Here is a 13,778-nt window from a genome sequence, read left to right as displayed (position 1 = left end):
AGTCCACCATTGTTTCAACGTTGTGTTTTGTTGTTGGATGTAATAATGAACATAGTCGTCATTTACTCCCGACACCTGAGCCGCTGAAGACGCAGTGGATTACCTTTGTTTTTGTCTACCTAAATGAGTCTATGTTCACGCAAATCATTTGTGATCCAGTTTCACCTACAGAAGTGAGTATAAGTTTTTTTTACTATAAGGCGATCTTTGCAGATCGCCTTTCCTAATAATGTGCTAGTTAGCAAATCCCGCGGCTAAATGCAGCTAAAGTAAACAGTACGGCTTGTCACCCCACGGAAGAGAGGGGTGGGCAGAGCTCATTAGCATTTAAAGGGACATGCAACAAAACGGGTTGCTGCGAAAAGAGCTGTTTTTGACAGGGTAAAAAGGGTGTTGTTTTTCACTACCATTGAGAAATTCTACCCAAACTATGTTATAGACTTTTCATTAAGACCCTAAAGAATCATATCAACTTATGGAAAATGGACATCTGATGACCCCTTTAAACGAATTTTGCATTTTGACAAGACGAATAAAAATAACAAATAGGCTACAATTTTTGTAGCCTACAACCTATATATATTTTTTTTTTCTCTGCGACACGTTTTTCCTATTGTGTTGACAGCAAAATGTTAAATGAGTTGTATCTTGACAAGATTAATAAAAATAAGAAATATAATTTTTGAACAACCTACATTTTTATTTCTATTTTCTCTGTGACACTTTTTTTAATACTGTTGACAGCAAAAGGATAAACAAATTTTGTATCTTGACAAGAAGCATAATAAAATAACAAATAGTCTCCAAGTTTTGTGCAGACTACATTTTTATTTGTTATCTCTCTCTTTCAGAAAAAAAAATCTCTCTTTTAGTAGTGAAAATGTAAGATTCTGGAAACGAGATCTAAATTTAGCGGGACCGGTCAGGTTGGGAAGAAAATTATTCTAAGCGGACAGCGGGTGAACAAAGAGTGAATATATAGCAGGAGCAGGTGGGTGCGTGACAAGACAGACAGAAGATGATGGCATGAAGCCATGCTGTTGTAATAGCTGCAGTATGTGGTTTTGCATTGTCCTGCTGAAATACATGTCATCTGGAGGGGAGCATATGTTGCTCTAAAACCTTTATATACCTTTCAGCATTCATAGTGCCTTTCAGCATTCATGGTGGTATGAAGCCATGCTGTTGTAATAGCTGCAGTATGTGGTTTTGCATTGTCCTGCTGGAATAAACGTTGTCTGGAGAGGAACATATGTTGCTCTAAAACCTTTATATACCTTTCAGCATTCATAGTGCCTTCCAAAACATGCAAGCTGCCCATGATGCATGCACTTATGCACCCCCATGTCATCAGAAATGCTGGCTTTTGAACTGAACACTGATAACACGCTGGAAAGTCTCCTTCCTCTTTAGCCCGGAGGACACTGCGTCCGTGATCTTCCAACAAGAATGTCAAATTTGGACTCGTCTGACCATAGAACACTTTTCCACTTTGAAACAGTCCATTTTAAATGAGCTTTGGCCCACAGGACACGATGGTGCTTCTGGACCATGGACCACATATGGCTTCCTTTTTGCATGATAGAGCTTTAGTTGGCATCTGCAGATGGTACGGCAGATTGTGTTTACCAACAGTGGTTTCTGGAAGTATTCCTGGGCCCATTTAGTAATGTCAATGACAGAATCATGCCGATAAGTGATGCAGTGTCGTCTGAGAGCCCGAAGACCACGGGCATCCAACAAAGTTCTTCGGCCTTGTCCCTTACGCACAAAAATTTCTTCAGTTTCTCTGAATCTTTTGAGGATGTTATGCACTGTAGATGATGAGATTTGCAAAGCCTTTTTGTCCCAACATTTCCGGAATTCGGGTTGTAATTTATTAAAAAAGTATTAATATTCCAAGTCTTCCAAGGTAAAACGATTGATTTGTGAGAGGAATAGATAGTCTGCATTTATTTTGATGGGCCCACAACATACAACATACTGAGTATGAGAAACTTTGCAAGTATACGTGGACTTATTCTACTAACCCTAGATCTACCCTACTGAGAGTTAGTAGACATGTAGTTGCAAATTAATGAGAATTAGTTGACATGTAGTTACAAAGTTACTTATAGTTAGTAGAATGTGTAAAGTGGACAATTGAAATAAAGTATAACTATTATTTCTATTTTTTTTACAAATACATGCAAACCATTAAATTAAGACAAACAACTGAAAACAAAGGAGGATCCTGCACGTCGAAAAATGACACCAAGGGATCCTGACCAAGTGTCAATGTGTGATGAGTTGGGAGTGAGAAAGTGTTGTCCACTCATATACTGCAGTATAGTGAATGAAGTGAACGGTCTTTCACACTCTCCTATATAGCTATATATATATATATATATATATATATATATATACAGGTGCATCTCAATAAATTAGAATGTCGTGGAAAAGTTCATTTATTTCAGTAATTCAACTCAAATTGTGAAACTCGTGTATTAAATAAATTCAATGCACACAGACTGAAGTAGTTTAAGTCTTTGGTTATTTTAATTATGATGATTTTGGCTCACATTTAACAAAACCCACCAATTCACTATCTCAACAAATTAGAATACTTCATAAGACCAATAAAATAAAATTTTTAGTGAATTGTTGGCCTTCTGGAAAGTATGTTCATTTACTGTATATGTACTCAATACTTGGTAGGGGCTCCTTTTGCTTTAATTACTGCCTCAATTCGGCGTGGCAAGGAGGTGATCAGTTTGTGGAACTGCTGGTAATATGGAAGCCCAGGTTTCTTTGACAGTGGCCTTCAGCTCATCTGCATTGTTGGGTCTGGTGTCTCTCATCTTCCTCTTGACAATACCCCATAGATTCTCTATGGGGTTCAGGTCAGGCGAGTTTGCTGGCCAATCAAGCACAGTAACACCATGGTCATTGAACCAGCTTTTGGTACCTTTGGCAGTGTGGGAAGGTGCCAAGTTCTGCTGGAAAATGAAATCAGTGCTCTAAAATTTCCTGGTAGATGGCTGCGTTGACTGTGGACTTCAGAAAACACAGTGGACCAACACCAGCAGATGACATGGCAGCCCAAATCATCACAGAAACTTCACACTGGACTTCAAGCAACATGGATTTTGTGCCTCTCCACTCTTCCTCCATACTCTGGGACCTTGATTTCCAAATTAAATGCAAAATTTACTTTCATCTGAAAAGAGGACTTTGGACCACTGAGCAGTCCAGTTCTTTTTCTCCACAGCCCAGGTAAGATGCTTCTGATGTTGTTTCTGTTTCAGAAGCGGCTTGGTAGCCCTTTTCCTGAAGATGTCTGAGCGTGGTGACTCTTGATGCACTGACTCCAGCTTCAGTCCACTCCTTGTGAAGCTCTCCCAAGTGTCTGAATCAGCTTTGCTTGACAGTATTCTCAAGCTTGCAGTCATCCCTGTTGCTTGTGCACCTTTTCCTACTCAAATTCTTCCTTCCAGTCAACTTTACATTTAATATGCTTTGAAACAGCACTTTGAAACAGCCACACCTTTCAGTAATGACCCTCTGTGACTTACCCTCTTTGTGGAGGGCGTCAATGTTCATCTTCTGGATCATTGCCAAGTCAGCAGTCTTCTCCTTTATACTGAATTTATACTGTAGCGATGGTCATTAATTGAAACTCAAATGTAAATATTCTAATATTTTGAGATACTGGTTTTTGACTTTCATGAGCTGTAAGCTCTAATCATCCAAATTAAAACAAAAAAACTTTTGAAATGTTTTACTTTACATGCAATGAATCTAAAATATATGAAAGTTTCACTTTTTGAAATAACTTACAAGAAAAAAATGAACTTTTTCACGACATTCTAATTTATTGAGATGCATCTGTATATATATATATATATATATTATTAACCTTCTGTAGCGGGGCTGACGAGGCGTGAGACATGCGGATCCATGTGCAAGTTTTTATTAGGCAGAGACGTGGTCGTACAGGCAGGGTCGAAACAATGGCAAACAGGTATGGCAGAGACAAGACAGAGTAATCCTAGGGCAAGCAAAGGTCGACGATCGGCAACAGTATCCAGTGGGCAAGGCAGAGAGATAATCCAGGGAACACGGGCTAGAATCCAATGGGGTGCAATCAGAGTCCAAACGGCAAGGCAAGGGTTAATCCAGGGAAACACGGGCTAGAACAAACAAGGGAAAACACAAACCAAACAGGCAGGGGAAAACTAGGAAAACAACAGGGGCTCTGTAGAGTAGCTACAGCTATGGGAGCGGTAAACGCATACAATACTCGGCAGAGAGGCAGAGAAAGTCCAAGGCTTATAAAGCGTGTGTGATCAGTATGTGCGTTGGATCAGGTGTGCGTGTGATTAGTGCAATGAGTGATTGGTGACAGCTGTGATCAGTGTTGGATGATGGGAAATGGAGTCCATGTGGTGTGTGGTGTGAAAGTCCATGTGGTGAGCGAGTGACCTCTGGTGGTGAATGGACGGAAGTGCAGACCAGATTCGTGACAGAGCCCCCCCCCCTAAGAGCGGCTTCCAGACGCTCCACACAGTCTTTAATCCAGGAGGGAGGTGGAGCGGAGGCGGAACAGGGGGAGGGATGGAGGGCCAGGTCCTTGTGGAAGCGGAGTGATCTGGGACCGAGGTAGAGCCGGCAGAGCAGGAAGCCAGGGCGGAGCAGGCGGGACTGGAGCCCACCAGGGCGGAGCAGGCGGGACTTGAGCCCACCAGGGTGGACCCAAAGATCTCCACGGCGGTGCAGAAGACCACCAGAGCCCGACAGCAGACCACCACGGCGGCGCAGATAGAGCACGAACCCACCAGGGTGGCGCAGAAGACCACCAGAGCCAGATAGTGGACCACCACAGCGGAGTGGGTGGAACAGGTGGAGCAGAAGACCAGAGCGGAGCAGACGGACCTGAAGACCACCACGACGGATCAGGAACCCACAGCAGAGCCTGGGAACTAGGGAGAATGGAGACACAAGGAGGAGACAGAACATGCACAGACACAAGGACTGAGGTAGGGAACATAGGAAGTTTATAATTAGTCTCCATAGCAGTGACAGGATAGAACGGGAGTTCACTGACGGCCTCCATAGCCGTGACAGGACAGAACGAGAGTTCAGGGACAGCCCTTCTGGCTGCGACAGGACAGGACAAGAGTTCATTGACGGCCTCCATAGCCGTGACAGGACAGAACGAGAGTTCATTGACAGCCCTTCTGGCTGCGACAGGACAGGCAGAGGATTCACAGATGGCCTCCACAGCCATGACAGGGCAGGACGAGAGTTCAGGGACGGCCTCCTTGGCCGAAACAGGACAGGACGAGGAATCAAGGACGGCCTCTGTGGCCGTGGCAGGGCAAGACGAGAGTTGGTGAGTGGATACCACTGACACCTCCGGAGGTTCTGCAGCGGTTGCCGCCACCTCTGGAGGTTCTACAGCGGTAACAGTCTCCTCGACCGCAACTCGACAGACCGAGAGAACATTGCAGGGCGCCACCACCATACAAGAGGCTGAGGCGAGCCCGGCCGCTTCGGAAGGTTCTGCAGCGTGTGCCGCCACCTCGGGCAGTTCTGCGGTGGTGTACGCAGCCCAAACGCAACATAAAGCGATTCCCATCAGGGGAAGTACCTCGGACAGGGGAATATGCATAAGAACAGGAGGGTTAGTGAGAGTTGGTTTGGGGATACCAGCCGTGCGTGCAGACACCAGCGGTACATCCCTCAAACTAGACATCAAATTGGGATAGTGGAAGACTGACCTTGATGATCTGGGTGTGTCAGCCCGGACGTGACGTGACTCTGGAAGGTCAGCCGTGACGGGCTGCTGCGACTCTGGAAGGTCAGCCGTGACGGGCTGCTGCGACTCTGGAAGGTCAGCCGTGACGGGCTGCTGCGACTCTGGACGAGCAGCCGTGATGGGCTGCTGCGACTCTGGACGAGCAGCCGTGATGGGCTGCTGCGACTCTGGACGAGCAGCCGTGACGTGAACAGCTGAGACGTGCTTTGACTCTGGACGAGCAGCTGTGACGTGCGGCTGTGACTCTGGACGAGCAGCTGTGACGTGCTGCTGTGACTCTGGACGAGCAGCTGTGACGTGCTGCTGTGACTCTGGACGAGCAGCCGTGACGTGAACAGCTGAGACATGCTTTGACTCTGGACGAGCAGCTGTGATGTGCTGCTGTGACTCTGGACGAGCAGCTGTGACGTGCTGCTGTGACTCTGGACGAGCAGCCGTGACGTGAACAGCTGAGACGTGCTGCTGTGACTCTGGACGAGCAGCTGAGACATGACTCGATTGATGACGACCAACTGTGACTTGATTTGATTACCTGACATCACTTTGACTTGACTTGGCTCATGAATGGCAGCAATGACATGACGGGGTGTTGTTGTGGCCACCATTTTGTGCTCGTGCTCTAGTGTAGCTGCCACTTTGTGTGTCTGCTCCAGTGTGGCTGCTATCCAACGAGAGAATGCGGTGTCGCGTTCCTCCGCGACACCCACAGTGGAAGCTGAACCAACAGACCACAGAGCATAATCCAAGAAACAACTCAGTGATGAACGCGGGCCCTCGCGTCTGAGCTGAGATCGCAGAGGCAGATTAATGCCATCACAAAAAATCTCAATTAAGACTATGTCTGGTAAATCGGAATAATGAACGAAAACTAAAAATTCCCTAATATGGGTCTCCAATGAACATGGGCCTTGTTTAAGGGCAAACAATTGTCTATTTGTGTCCATACCTGACCAATGTCCGTCTGAGAAGTTGCTGGATCCTTGTGAGGCCGAGTATTCTGTAGCGGGGCTGACGAGACGTGAGACATGCGGATCCATGTGCAAGTTTTTATTAGGCAGAGACGTGGTCGTACAGGCAGGGTCGAAACAATGGCAAACAGGTATGGCAGAGACAAGACAAAGAGTAATCCTAGGGCAAGCAAAGGTCGACGATCGGCAACAGTATCCAGTGGGCAAGGGAGAGAGATAATCCAGGGAACACGGGCTAGAATCCAATGGGGTGCAATCAGAGTCCAAACAGCAAGGCAAGGGTTAATCCAGGGAAACACGGGCTAGAACAAACACGGGAAAACACAAACCAAACAGGCAGGGGAAAACTAGGAAAACAACAGGGGCTCTGTAGAGTAGCTACAGCTATGGGAGCGGTAAACGCATACAATACTCGGCAGAGAGGCAGAGAAAGTCCAAGGCTTATAAAGCGTGTGTGATCAGTATGTGCGTGGGATCAGGTGTGTGGTGTGAAAGTCCATGTGGTGAGCGAGTGACCTCTGGTGGTGAATGGACGGAAGTGCAGACCAGATTCGTGACACCTATATTCTAGCTATAGCTATAATAATAAAAGCATTATTTTTCATGGTGCTAAGGGGACAGACAGCCAATTACATGCTGCAGAGTTTTGGAAGTGACATCTTCATATAAATGCGTGATTCACTCTGAAGCTGAGATTGACATGGTGATTCTAGCACGGGACAAAAATATGGCTTGTCAAAATTGATACGCGCAGTGAAAATTCAGACTAATAGTTTAGCCCACTAGAAAAATATTTGTATAAATATATGTTTTAAATTCCATTCCAATTATTTGTAAAAGTAATGCCTATAATAATAATAATCTTAAATGTCTCACTGTGCATTGCTATTCTTGTTATGGAGCCCTTGCTTACACATTACATCTGCACTTTATTAGAAAACCCTCATTAATTTCAGATACTCAGTGATTTGATTCTTAATTGTCCATCTCACAGTAAAATTAAAATGTTAATTTTTAGTAAACTTGAAACTATCCAAATAAATATTTATTTTTCTATCTCACAGTAAAATTAAAATGTGAATTTTTAATATACTTTCTGTTCTGGTGAATGCAAATGTCCATCTAGTAAAATTAAAATGTATCACTCCATTATCAAATCCATTAAAATAATATAAAATAACTGTAAACAACTAATGAATTGTGATATTTATCTCCACATGTTGTTTTTTATGATGCATAAATATCAATTTTAACAATAAAATATTCTTAATGATTTCTATTAATATCGAAGGCTGTATGCTTAATATGTAGCTCTGCTTGACACATTTTGTATCGGGGGTCCCTGCTCCATGTCTCTGTCATCTACGGGGTCCTTACCCTGAAAAACGTTGAAGACCCCTGGCTCTACACCAAAATGTTTGGGGGAGGAAGTTTCGACAACATTGCTTTCAGGGAGCTTCCTACTTAGGGGACCCCGATAGGGGGTGGCTGTTTTAACCTGAGCATTACAAAGGAGCTTTCTGCTTAGAGAACCCCACTGTCTGGGTGAGGCAGCTTCAACTTCGTTACTATAAGGGTATATCGTACTTAAGGGACCCCAAACTCCGGGGAACTGCCTACTTAGGGGACCCCAGTCTCTAGGGGAGGCAGGTCTCCTGACCACTCACCCAGTCTGATACAACTGGTGCAATATATCTTGGTGCAGTATAACTTGACAAGAAAACTTGAGGAGGAAGCGTTTAATATATATATATATATATATATATATATATATATATATATATATATATATATATATTATCAAGACTGGTTGTGCTCTAAACCCTCACAGTCAAGTCCTTCACTGGACCTAAAAGAAAGAATATACTATTTATCAAAAATAATTCCTTAATTAACATAATCGGTCAAGCTTCAGAGCCTGATGTAGCCCTGTGAGGTGTAAGCAACCTCTGGAAAGAATTGGGAGGGGAAGAGAGGGAGGGAAGATGTTCCCTTTCGATACTTCACTCGTACTGCATCGCTAGACGCTATGGGGAAAACTCCTTTTTTCTCTGATGACTGAAGCCTTTTCAACCATGCAGTGTAACTGCACGGCCAACCAGAATGTCTATATAAGCGTTTAATTCTCCTTCAGTGACGACAATCATCTCTTCGCTGATCTACGAGACTTGAAGCCGCTCGGCATTGACATGCCTTGCTGTGGTTATAAGCTGATTCAGCTACCTGCTCCATTGTGCTGTTTCCGCTCCGCGCTTCCTGCTTGAGCTGCCTTCAGCATCCGCACAGCTCTCAGCTCTTCCCCTGCTGCCATCCCGGAGCCTAAAGGAACTTATTTCTAAAGAAGTTCTGAAAGAGCAAATTTTCTACTGATGTTGTTGCAATGTTGCACTCCGTGTGTGGCTCGTGCAGCCTTGATGCAGAAGGGCAGTGAGAGCATGAGTCCCACTCTTCTATGCTCATGGACTGCCTTCAATGAAAAGGCAAAAAAATAGTTTGGAACGATTATCCAAGGCTGGGTTGACCTCGGTGAGTTCAGCCCTCTTGCCTCCTGCGGGGCTCACCCTGCTTATACTTGGTCCTTAGTTGCTCAAGGCCAGTTCATTTCAGTCGTTCCTTTTTTCATGGCATGATGGGATTGTATTGGTTCCCATAGCAATGCAGTACGAGTTACGTATCAGAAGGGAACGTTCTCGGTTACTAACGTAACCTTGGTTCCCTGAGATACGGGAACGAGTACTGCATTCCTGGCAGTGCCATGCATGACTCCAGTGTCGTCGCTTCAGTCGAATTTACCTGAGATCCTATGGCGAATTGCCCGCTTATATAGCCAGATGGCCCCACCCATTCTGGGGGGCTCTGGCGGGCTTCATCGCCATAGTCTCGCGCAGCTCCACTGCCGAGCCATTGGTTCATTTTTAATTTACTGCACGAACCAATGGACATGCAGTTACACTGCGTAATTGAAAAGGCTTTACTCATCTGAGAAAAAGGAGTTTTCCCCATAGTGTCTAGCGATGCAGTAGTCGTTCTCGTATCTCAGGGAACCAAGGTAACGTTAGTAACCAAATACGTTATTTCCCTTCAAAAACTTGAGGTTAAATTTTCAGAACAATTGCTCTGAATAATCTTGTTTACCCCTCCTGGCAACCTCGAAGGAGAAGGGGCACAAAAAGTGATGTTCACTTTCTGGCCCCGTCACTTGTCCTCAGACTTAGATGGCCAGGCCCTCCAAAGGATTGAAGTGCCAATCTGGATCAGTATGGTATAAATCTCTTAAAGGCTGCAGACTGTTCTTCACATCTCTGAACTTTTTGAGTACTGTCTCAACAGATGACGGAGCTGAAGAAAAGTTGGGACAGAGAAACCAATGCTTTGAGGAGAAAGTTTTTCTCTTTACCCCCGATGTTAGCCCTGTTCAGCCACAGATGTCTGTCTGTGGCCACAATCACCGCCATTGATTGGCCGACTGTGGCAGTTGTTTGTTTAGTTGCCCAGAGAGCGAGATGTGTGGTACGGTGCAGCTTGGCCATTGCTTCAGAGGATATACCCTACCCCTTATCCAGATCTTTCAGCAGATGCTTGCAACACAGCTATTGTGTGCAAAGCACCACCAGCCCAACCTGCTGTTGTCAGGGTTCTGCCCTGACATTCTGTTTGTCTTGTGTTTGTTCTTGTGTTTGTTGTCTTGTTAGCACATGGCTTTGTTTTTGTCAGCCATGTTCTTCTCTAGCCCCTCCTCCTTGTTTCATCTTTACCACACCCTCTTGTTAGCCCTTGTTGAGTTCTTGTTAGTGTAATTGCTTTAATCCGTTCCTCGTGTGATTTACTCCCTATTTATAGTGCCTCTTGCCCTATTGTCTTTGCCGGTTCGTTGTCATTCATTGTATCAGTCTGTTTTGTCCATAAACCTTTGTCACTCACTCTGCAACTGGATCCTCCTTTCAGATCCCTGACACTACGAACCGGCCACATCAGGACCCAGCAGATGAGCTTCATTACTCCAGTTTTAATTTTTTTTCTAAGTCAATTCGGCTCTGGTTTTCATTAATCCTGTCTTGTCAGTTCCAGATACCCCTGAGTCAACTGAATTTGCTGCAGCCATCCCTGGGTCAGTCAAACCAGTTCCAGACATTCCTGATTTGACCAAGATTGCTGCCGTTATCCCTGATCCAGTCAAGTCAGTTCCAGATACCTCTAAGCTGCGACCATTCATAAATCAGTCAAGCCAGTTGCAGACACCCCCTAAGTTGATTGAGACTGCTGTGGCCATCCCTGGAACAGTCAAACCGGTTCCAGACACCCCCTTAGTCGACTGAGACCGCTGTGGTCATTGTGTCCAACAAACCTGTTTTAGACACGCTTGAGTCAATCAAGATCTCTGCAGCCATCCTTGCCTCAAGCAAATCTGTTCCAAATCATTCCTGAGTTGACCAGTCCGCTGTGGCTTTCCTTGTATCAGTTAAACCAGCTCACATCACCCAAGAATCGTTCATGAGTTTGTTCCTGTAGCCCCGGAGGGCAGTTCAGCAGTCCCCGAGGGTAGTCAAGAGTCACCCAGTCTATTTGACTTGTTCAAAGAAGTTATGCCAGAGACTGTTCCAGTTAATCATGTCATGTCCACAGAAATTGTTCCTGTTAATCGTCAAGACCTTTGAAATGTTTCCTGTCATGTCCACAGAAGATGTTTCTATCAGTCATGCCAAGATCACTCCTGTTTGTCAAGTTACGTCCATGAAAGATGTTCCCTTCAGTTATGTTAAGTCCGTAGAGATGGTTCTTGCCTGCCAAATCCACAGAAGTGGTTTCTGCCAGTCATGTTCATGGAGACTATTTCTATCTGTCAAAGTCACACCATCAGAGGTCGTCCCTACCTGTCCCCTCTGGCCATATAAAGTGTTCCTACCTGTCCTGTCATGCCTACAGAGGTCGTTCCTGCCAGTGGGTCATGGCCGTAGACGGTGTTCCTGCCTGTCAAGTTATGGCCATATAAAATTTTCCTGTTTGTCCTGTTATGCCCTCGGAGGTCGTCCCTGCCAGTTGGGATATGGCCATAGAGATTGTTCCTGTCTTGTCAAGCCCTCAGATGTTGTTCCTACCTGTCATGTCTGGGCCATATAAAATTTTCCTGCCTGTCCTGTCATGCCTACAGAGGTTGTTCCTGCCAGTTGGGTCATGGCCATAGACGGTATTCCTGCCAGTCAAGTTATGGCCATATAAAATGTTCCTGTCTGTCCTGTTAAGCCTCGAAGGTCGAGCATACTGAGCATACTGAGCATACTGCTCTCCCTGTCATGATCTCTGAAGATCTTCCCATACAGCCTGCTCCAGCCAAGTACTAACTGCTTGTGACTCTGACTTCATGTTCTTGTCTTGCTCCTTGTTTTGCATTTTTGTTTGTTTTTGCCTTTGCTTTTATTTTAATAATTATTCATTTCTTGTCCTGCTCTTTTGCTTTGCATTTTTGTTTGATATTCTTTAAGGTAGTTGTGTTGGTTAAATTGGTCATTATTTCTTATTTTGTTACTTCAGTCTTTATCAGTTCTTTTGTTTTATTTATCCTCCTGCCTGCTTTGAAGTACTGTGTTCCTGTGGAGCCTTGTCCTGTCTTGTCTTTTTGTGTTAGAGTTCCTGTCCTAACCTGTTCCTGTGAGTCCTGCCACTGGTTCTCCCTGCCTGGCACTTGGTCTGCTTCAGAGTTGGCGGTCAACAATTATCTGAGCTCCGCTCTATGGTGCCCTGTTTGGTCTTCTCTATCTGCCTGGTCTTGCCGCTCCTTTTGCTGCTATTGTAATCTGCCAGTTGCTGTCCGAGACTGTTCCAGTGGTCTTCTCTATCTGTCTCTTGGTTTATGGTGTTCCTGAAGTTGTATCACGTGCACCTCACTACCCTCCTGTAACAGTCTGATTTGTCAAACCTTTGTCACTCATTCTGCAACTGGGTCCTCCTTTCAGATCTCTGATAGCTGTTGCTTATGCTCTGCAATTCAATCAGGATGTTACTCGCAGAGGTTTGAATGGCAAAGTCGGGAGCCTTCCGTGATCTTTCCCCTATTGAGAGATAGTTGGTAAATGTCTCGTCAGTTGGGGGCTTCGACACATATCCATGCTCCCACATTCCTTCAACATTTGTGTAAATCATGTGATGGAACAAATAAATGCAAGTTGAATATGGTTTCTTGCATGATCTCTCAACCTCAACATGCAAATCAGGAAGAAATCGAAGGCTCACGGGAGCTGAGGGGTTATGGCCAGACAGAAATTTCTTGTTGCCAAACAAACAGCTCCAGAAGACAAAGAAGCTGACAACGTGCACTACAGCCACTCTGACGGTCGCACTGATAATGATGTCATGGACTGTCATCAGCCAATGACAATGTCGCATTTAAACACATGCTTCAGACACTGGTCAGGTTAAGGGCATTGCGCATAGCATCTTCAGATGCAGTGCGAATTCCCATTCAAAAGGGAACTCTGTAACATTAAAAACTTAAAAAATTTTAATGAGAAGTTACTTTTTTTTCACCAAAAAAAGAAATGTTTAAAATTCTAAAATTTGTATTTCCCACTGCATACTAAAACAAACAATACAAATAATCATCTTAAAACAAATATTTATTGTGAAGCATCTAAAGCCCTTTACACAGTACTGCAGACAATCTGAATTTCCCACATAGGTGAACAGGATAACATACATTTGCAATAAATTAATAAATAAATTAATGGATGAATGGACTGTGCATGATGTTCTCACCGTAATTGTCCGGGGAATTTCAGGTTTCGTGATTTTCAAATACAGCAGACCTGATACTGTGATTCCATAAAAGAACCAGGCAGCAAAGCTAGAAAACAAAAGGAACAATCTTAGAGAAAAAAAAAACTAGGGACATGTTTGTGTGCATTTTATTTAGTGGTTTCAATGGAACGAACGGGACTGAAGCGCTCGTCTGTGCACGAGCCGTTGTCACTAATAACAGCAGCAACGAGCACTCAGCGTTATTTCAAAAGCAACAC

General features: G+C 44.5%; 1 protein-coding gene across 1 annotated transcript; it reads right to left on the bottom strand.

Moving 5' to 3' along the window:
* Positions 1 to 2,426: 2,426 nt before the first annotated feature.
* On the bottom strand, positions 2,427 to 8,475 carry LOC131522718 (proline-rich protein 36-like). Its single transcript, XM_058748376.1, has 2 exons — positions 5,426 to 8,475; positions 2,427 to 5,395 (listed from the first exon to the last, which is right to left on the bottom strand). The coding sequence occupies exons 1-2, from the start codon at positions 5,735 to 5,737 to the stop codon at positions 4,553 to 4,555; spliced, it is 1,155 nt and encodes a 384-aa protein (XP_058604359.1). The 5' UTR covers positions 5,738 to 8,475; the 3' UTR covers positions 2,427 to 4,552.
* Positions 8,476 to 13,778: the final 5,303 nt, after the last annotated feature.

This window comes from Onychostoma macrolepis, chromosome 17, assembly GCF_012432095.1.
Source record: "Onychostoma macrolepis isolate SWU-2019 chromosome 17, ASM1243209v1, whole genome shotgun sequence".
In the NCBI taxonomy this organism is placed as follows: Eukaryota; Metazoa; Chordata; class Actinopteri; order Cypriniformes; family Cyprinidae; genus Onychostoma; species Onychostoma macrolepis.
This window is presented reverse-complemented; position numbering and strand designations above follow the sequence as displayed.

Bases quoted from the DNA above. Each gene is read 5' to 3' on its own strand.
- LOC131522718 (XM_058748376.1), bottom strand. From the start codon at position 5,737: ATGTCTAGTTTGAGGGATGTACCGCTGGTGTCTGCACGCACGGCTGGT. The intron at 5,396-5,425 runs GTGGCGGCAACC...GAACCTCCGGAG, and splicing joins CCGCTGTAGAACCTCCAGAG to GTGTCAGTGGTATCCACTCA.